Genomic DNA, 8,034 nt, shown 5'->3' with positions numbered 1-8,034 from the left:
GTGTCTCTCTGCCTCTCTCCAGCATCTCCACTATCCTTCATAGTGTCTTTCTGTGCCTACTCCCAATGTTCTTTACATCATCGATCTCTGCAGCTGCCACTCACTTTTATCTATTACACGGCCATTTTACAACTGTCAATATCGAAGGGGCCAGACAGCACGAAAATTAAAATGATGGTATTGATTTGCCATGGATATTTGAAGGTTGGAGACCATGAGAATGAGTAAATTGGAGTAGGAGATGTGCAGCAGTCTTGATTTTAATGTGAGAATCAAGAAGTTATTAGAATAAGTTAGAAAAGAAAGTTCCAAAGTGTAAGGAGTATTTTAGTATTGACAAAATAGATGATGTTCTGAACTAAGAATGGGTAGAAAGCCTAACACTTCAAGTTCCTTTTATCCTTACTCACATTACTATAAATTTATTTACTGTTATCAAGTCTTTCTGTTCTAGGCCAAGTGATGAACTAAAATTATTGCAGTAATACATGGGGTGATGAGTCAGATAAATGCTGATTGCATGCAGGGATTATAGAGATATTCTCAGCTTTACCAGACACACACAGTGGTCACTGATGGATCCCTGCTCCCGGGAGGAAAAAAAAGGTTAATTTACCAAGTGTTTTTCAATGCTTATCAGTTCCCCAGCCTTCTGAAACCTCTTGAATTACTGTTTTGAAGATAGTATGGAACCAGTATATTAGCTAATTGCAAAAATCACCAGAATCCAGAATCAATGAACTTATTTCCTCTGCTGCCATATTCAAGTTCTCTTTGATGTCTCCTTAAGCGCTAACACCCCTCAAAACCTTAGGTTACCACAATCCTCCTCTGCTAGTGTCTTTAGTCATGTCAAGTCCCAGATTCATCCATTACTTCTGCGCTCACTGACCTGGTTAAGTAATGCCTTGCTTTAAAAATTCTTATCCTTTTCAAATCCCTCCCTTCTTACAATGTTCCAAGATAGCTGCACTGTAATTCAGGCCTCTTGAACATCGCTGGTTTTAATCTCTCTTGTGCTTTCAGCCACCTGGGCAGTGCTCTGGAATTCCCTCCTTAAATCATTCCACCTCTCTATCTCTTTCTTTTCACCTTTAAAGCATGCCTCAAAACCCACAAGTTTGCAAGAGATTTTTAGCCATCTGATTTAGTATCTCCTATATGGCTGAAAGTCAGGTTTTGTATTATAATGCTCCTGAGAAGAAAATAACTTTGGGACGATTTATCATGTTAATGGTGTCATATAAATACAAACTGTTGTTATTGATTCCAAGATAAGCTCAAAGAGAATTGGGACTTGGGGCACCATTTATACCCCTTGGAGTTGGAACAATGAAGAGTGCAGGCTGTTTGTTTACATAGTAGATTCAAGATTCTCAGTTAGACTTCATGTCCAGAACACAGAATGCTATTCAGCTGTGTAAGGCAGAAGAACTCCCACACCAGAAACCAGAAACGCAAATCCCTTTTTGGGTTTGGGGCTAGTTTTGTGCAAGATATTTGATGCTGTACAGCATTGAGTGGGATTCAACCATGTCTAAACTCTTCCAAGACCCATTTATATGTGAAATGTATCAATGGTGTCTTGCTTCACCGTTGTACTCTCTAACAAATCCTCACAAATACATCTCTTGACTTTTTTATTCTCATTGAGATGATGTTCCAAAAAGTCTTGGGTCACTCTTGATAGGAAAGTTGTGTCTGTGATGCAGAACCTCTGTGTGAGTCTAGGAGGCTTTGTTATATCCTGCTGTCACGTCGCATTGTCAACTGGTGGCAAGCTTCACCTCTGTAAAGCTACCCTTGCTGAGAGAGTGCATGTCTCTCCCATTTACTCTGCTGGCATTTTAAATATTTATTGGGATCATGTGGGAAAGGGGAGATAACTAGGGAGTGGAAGCAGCGCACATTTCTGCCAATGCCATTTGGAATGACATGCTCCTGATGAGACCCACTCTCACCCACCCCCATCACCAGAAATGTCTCTGAGTCCAAGCACAAAGAGCAGAAGGAGCTGATGGAGCCTTGAGCGTCTCACAACCCATTTCAGCAAACACCACTTGCCTCACTTGTGGCACAGTGTGTATGATCTAAACTACAATATTATAGAACCTTGTAGAAGGAAGCCATTCAGTCCATCATGCCAACGCCAATCTTGAATGAATTTTCCAACAAGTCTTGCTGTCCTGCTATTTCTCTGAAAACCTGCAATTTTTATTCTTCCTTTTCAAGTATTTATCCGATTCCCTAATCAAAGGATGGTTTCAAACCAACTAGATCCACCCTTTTACCCCCAGTCTCAACTGCACTATGTTGTCTGGCTATTCAAGTCTGCAAAAGGATGTGACCAAATGCAAACCTAAACATCGACACCATGGATCTGTGTAAATACAAGTGATTAAATTTAATGTAACTTCAGCAAATGTATGTATATTTTCCTATGAAAAGTTAAACTTAATCAATTAATATAGGTTCTGTTAGTTACAAACCAAACCACAATTACAAATAGGTTGCAAGAATGGCAATCTGTCTAAATGCAAGGTTGTAGGAGTCCCATATTAAATTAAACTGCAACATCATGAATGTATACTGAAACTAATTTTTCTCTTCACTTCTCCAGCAGACCACAACTTATACATGTGCACAGTTCTATATATTTGACAACCTCTCATACCTCATTCAAGCATTTACCAGGTGAGATTTGTTAACTGCAGGAATCAGCCTATTTAACTGTGAAATTATTTTTACTCAATACCCACACAAATACTTTTTTAAAATTTTCAAAAATATACTTTATTTATAAATAATTATCTTTATATATATATATATATATTCCACATATATATACATACATATAGTCACAAATGCAGTTCCATTCTGTACAGTAGCATATGAAGAAAACAAGCAAACATTGGAGTTTAACTGTATGCAACAAAAAAGCCAAAGGCATCTCTTACATGTACAGGACTATATTTACATGCACTTGAGGCACCAGAAGGGTCTGATAATTGAACAGACGCCAATTTAAAACCTCAGATAGTGGTCTTTCCCCACTGTGCCTTGTGCGTCCTTCAGCACATGGTCCTGGACCTTGGAACGTGCCCGTCTGTAACACTCAGTCAGGGTCACCTCGTTGCTCTGGAAGACCAACAAGTTTCGGGCAGACCAAAGAGCATCTTTCACCGAGTTGATGGCCCTCCAGGCACAGTTGATGTTTGTCACCGTGTGCGGCCCGGGGAACAGGCCATAGAGCCTGAAGTCCTGTGTCACAGAGTTGCTAGGGATACACCTCGACAAAAACCACTGCAACATTCTCCAGCCTTCATTTGCAAAGACACATCCCATGAACCACTGTCAGGAGTGGGACTCCTGGGTCAACAGTCCTACCCTCAACTATTGCTAATATAGGCAATTGTAGTTCCCACACTGTTGTCTAATAGTGACCAATTAATTCACTGCAAGTAAAGGGTCGAACCTGAGGCTATTGATCAGCACCATACCAAGCCATACCCTTACCCGATCTGAGCCATCAGTATACTGGAGAGCCATTTAATTGGGTGAATCCTGACTTGAGTGATGTATTCGTACAATTTATTAGATGTTAATTTGCAAACTGTTATCTAAGATGTTGTACATTTCTTGAAGGTGTCAACAGATTATATGTGATCATTAAAGGATTTGCAATTGAAGAGATGTAACCTTGGTGAAAATTTGCTGTGCTGACAATGCCCCATAAGCTTCTCAGGTTGACGGCTAGGGAAGACTTATAAAAGCTTGTCAGAAGATTTCAGAGCTTGAACACGTAAATGGGGATTATGAGCTTCTGTTCAAGGGTTTAGGGATTGTCCTAGCTAATTGCCAGGCTATAAATGACTCCTGTTTCCCACTTGCAGGCACCAGTGCTGGACTCATCTGGTCTTTGAGAGGAAGACTTCCTTTTTGGAGTATCAGAGGGCTGACAGAACCTACTTATCCCCAGGGATTGTCCAGGAGCTGCTGAAGGGCGTTGACTCGCTGACTTTGGTGTTTCTGTCCAGAGATCCCTTCAGGTACTCACAAATGTTCCCATAATTTATTTTCATTGTTGTTTAATTTAAATTTATTGGTGTGGCTGAGACAGTTTTGGGGAAGGGTAGTGTGGCAGTGAGGGAGAGGGTCTTCAATTTGTATAGAAACATTACCTCATTTTAACAAGCCCCACTCATGAAGATACACCCAGCTCTCTCTCTTTGTCATCTCTCTGACCTGTTTCAATCTTTGGGCTGGTAAGTCTCACTTTTAACGTTTCTCTGATGTCATCTGTGTTACTCAGCCAACAGTAATGTTGAGTTTATTTTTTCTTTTCCTTCTTCTTGGGAATCATTTGGGATGAGGGGGTAAATTTCCTTCTGTGCGGAGTTGTGAGTCCTGAGGTGACTAGACAGTCCATTGCTAGATCCACACACAGTGTGCCACAAGTGAGGCAAGTGGTGTTTGCTGAAATGGGTTGTGAGATGCTCAAGGCTCCATCAGCTCCTTCTGCTCTTTGTGCTTGGACTCAGAGACATTTCTGGTGATGGGGGTGGGTGAGAGTGGGTCTCATCAGGAGCATGTCATTCCAGATGGCATTGGCAGAAATGTGCGCTGCTTCCACTCCCTAGTTATCTCCCCTTTCCCACATGATCCCAATAAATATTTAAAATGCCAGCAGAGTAAATGGGACAGACATGCACTCTCTCAGCAAGGGTAGCTTTACAGAGGTGAAACTTGCCACCAGTTGACAATGCGACGTGACAGCAGGATATAACAAAGCCTCCTAGACTCACACAGAGGTTCTGCATCACAGCCACAAGTTTCCGACTCAACCCCCATTGCCAATATCATAATTTTTTAAATTTTTATTCATTCATACAATGTGGGCATCACAGGCTGGACCATCCTTAATTGCTGTTAAGAACATATAAACAAAAGAACAAGTGTAGGCCGCTCAGCCCTTCAAGCTTGCTGCACCATTCAATAAGACCACAGCTGATTTGATTTTAACCTCAGCTCTATATTCCTTCATATCCAGTAATCTTTCACCTCCTTGGTCATCAAGAATCTATCTACCTCTGCCTTGAAAATATTTAAAAATATGCATCCACTGCCTTTTGAGGAAGGAAATACCAAAGTGTCACAACCCTCTGAGAGAAAACAATGTTTCCTCATCTCTTTTTTAAATGGGCACCCCCTTCTTTTTAAATTATGACTCCTAGTTCTAGATTCTTCCACAACAGGAAACATCTTTTCCACATCGACCAGTTCAAGTCCCCTCAGGATCTTTTGTGTTTCAAGTAAGTCACCTCTGACTCTTCCAAAGTCCAGGGGATACAGGCCTCGCCAGTCTAACCTTTCCTCATAAGGCAACGCACTCATTTCAGGTATTAGCCTCGTAAACTTTCTCTAAACTGCTTCCAATGCATTAACATTCTTCTATAAGTATAGTGATCAGTATTGTACAGGCTCATTGATGCCCTGTATAACTGAAACATAACCATCCTATTCCTGCATTCAATTCTTCTCACTATAAAACTTAACATTCTATTAGTTCTCCTCATTACTTGCTGTAACTGAATATTAAGCTTCTCCATTTTAGGACACCCAGATCTCTCTATTTCTCTCACCATGTGGATGATATGCTTCTTTTTAATTCTGAATAAGATGGTGGTCAGTTTCTTCTTAAACCTTTGAAGTCCTTGGGCTGTTAGGAAGGAAATCTGAGGATCTTGACCCAGGGACGGTAAAGGAAAAGTGATATAGTTTCAAGTCAGAATGTGTGTGGCTCGGAGGGAACTTGCAGGAGGTATTGATCCTATGCATCTGCTAACTTTGTGCTTCTAGATGGTAGAGGTCATGAGTTTGGAAGGTTCTGTTGAAGGAGCCTTGATACGTTACTGCAATGCATTTTGTAGATGGTGCACGCTGCTGCCATATGAGTCAGTTATGGAGGTGTGGATTGAATGTTTAAGGTGGTGGACAGGGTGTGTCTTGGGTGCTGTTGAATCTCTTGAGTGTTGCTGGAGCTACACCCACCAAGGCAAGTGAAAACTATTCTATCACACTCCTGAATCAGTCCTAGTTATGGTGGAACAGGCTTTGAGGCCTCTGGAAGAGAGTTACTCACTACAGAATTTCTTCCCATGCTCTGACATGCTCCTCTGTACCTTGATAGCTGGTCCAGTTGAGTTTCTGGTCAATGGTAATCCCAGGATATTGATAGTGGGGGATTCTGCGATGTTACTGCGAATGGATGTCAAAGAGCGATGTCAGGATTCTCTGTTGTTGTAGAAGGCTGTTGCCTGATACAAAAGTGTTTGCAATCAAAATGTAATTTTGAACATATTTCATATTACATTGGTTTCACTTTTATTGATATGCGCATCATGGTTATTTATTGGGACTAGCTTAGACAGATATACATGTTCTCATGGTTGGTATAAATTAATGCTTATGGGGAAACGAGCGCCATTTCATTTACTGTGGGAGAAACGATTTTGTATTTTTCTGTTCACTCTTTATTGAGTTAATGTTCAGTGTCATGCCATCTTTATGCACATGGCTGAACTTGAAGGATCAGCTCACTCACCCTTCTATCCATTATAAAGGACATAGTCTAGATCACTCTTAGTGCGTATAATTGAAATAAGTGAATACAAAGCCTTATAACGATTCCATAAGGTAACATGTAGATTTGGACAGTATTAGCACTGCCATTAAGGCCCCTCGTTTACTTACCTTGATTGTCAGCTCTCTCCACACCTTCCCCCACCATACCCAGGGCACCAGACCATACCCACTTTACTCATCCTGCTCCCATTCCAGACCCTCCACACACCCCAACATCAGTGGCACATCCTTGCCAGGCCAGACCCTTCATTCAAACTCCCATTCTCCTGCTCCCCTCCCTTGTGTGTTAGTGCTCACTAAGACAAATCTTGGCACTTCATATCTGCTTCTTTCATCATAGAATCATAGGGATGTACAGCACGGAAACAGACCCTTCAGTCCAACACATCTGCGCCAGACATTCTAAACTGATCTAGTTCCATTTGCCAGCATTTGGCCCCTATCCCTCTAAACTCTTCCTATTCATGTACCCATCCAGATGGCAGCTCATTCCATACTCACCCTCTGCGTGAAAAAGTTACGCCTCAGGTCCCTATTACCTGAAGGCATTGCACTTCCCCGACTGCATTTCCTGTTCATCGATCTGTGACCTCTGGCTACTGACCTTTCTGCCATTGGGAAAAATTATTTAGTTTATCAACGTCTTTCAAGATTTTTAACCATCTCCATCAAATTTCTCTCCACTCTGGGGAGAAGAAGCTGAGTTTCCCCATGTCTCTTGACATTTTTGAAGACTTTCCAATCTGGTTTCTCTCGGGTAAATCTCCTTTGCACCTTCTCAAAACTGCTGACAGTTTTCCCAAAGTGTGGCCCAAAACTGGCCAAAATGCTCCCTCTTAGGTCATAATCAGTGCTTTATGAAGATTGGGCATATTTTCCTTGCTTTTGATGTTGTTTATGTTGTAGTTAAGAGAGCCAAGGATACCATAGGCTTTTTCACAGCTATCTCATCTTAGCCGACCAGCTTCAAACATTTTGGGCGGCTTTGAGTCTGACCCACTGTCCCAGCCAGACCCAGAATATGAAAGGACAGTGTCTGACCCACTGTCCCAGTCAGTCCCAGAGTGTGAAAGGACAGTGTCTGACCCACTGTCCCAGCCAGTCCCAGAGTGTGAAAGGGCAGTGTCTGATCCACTGTCCCAGCCAGTCCCAGAGTATGAAAGGACAGTGTCTGACCCACTGTCCCAGCCAGTCCCAGAGTGTGAAAGGGCGGTGTCTGACCCACTGTCCCAGCCAGTCCCAGAGTGTGAAAGGACGTTGTCTGACCCACTGTCCCAGCCAGTCCCAGAGTATGAAAGGACAGTGTCTGACCCACTGTCCCAACCAGTCCCAGAGTGTGAAAGGACGGTGTCTGACCCACTGTCCCAGCCAGTCCCAGAGTGTGAAAGG

General features: G+C 42.2%; 2 protein-coding genes across 2 annotated transcripts in view; one reads left to right on the top strand and one right to left on the bottom strand.

Annotated features, from left to right (window-relative positions):
* Positions 1-4,851, bottom strand: part of LOC109913602 (S-arrestin-like) — a 25,319-nt gene extending 20,468 nt beyond the window's left edge. Inside the window, exon 1 of the mRNA XM_048604132.1 lies at positions 4,806-4,851. Within this exon, the coding sequence (XP_048460089.1) occupies positions 4,806-4,851 (46 nt within the window). The remainder of the gene's footprint in view (positions 1-4,805) is intronic.
* Positions 4,852-5,268: 417 nt separating this feature from the next.
* LOC109914973 (beta-arrestin-1-like) overlaps positions 5,269-8,034 on the top strand; it is a gene marked incomplete at its 3' end in the record, with an annotated part of 19,727 nt that continues 16,961 nt past the window's right edge. Inside the window, exon 1 of the mRNA XM_020514580.2 lies at positions 5,269-5,312. The remainder of the gene's footprint in view (positions 5,313-8,034) is intronic.

Source organism: Rhincodon typus, chromosome 13 (genome assembly GCF_021869965.1).
Source record: "Rhincodon typus isolate 14 chromosome 13, sRhiTyp1.1, whole genome shotgun sequence".
Classification (NCBI taxonomy): domain Eukaryota; kingdom Metazoa; phylum Chordata; class Chondrichthyes; order Orectolobiformes; family Rhincodontidae; genus Rhincodon; species Rhincodon typus.
The sequence above is the reverse complement of the archived record's forward strand: the minus strand, read 5'-3'. Positions and strand labels throughout refer to the sequence as shown.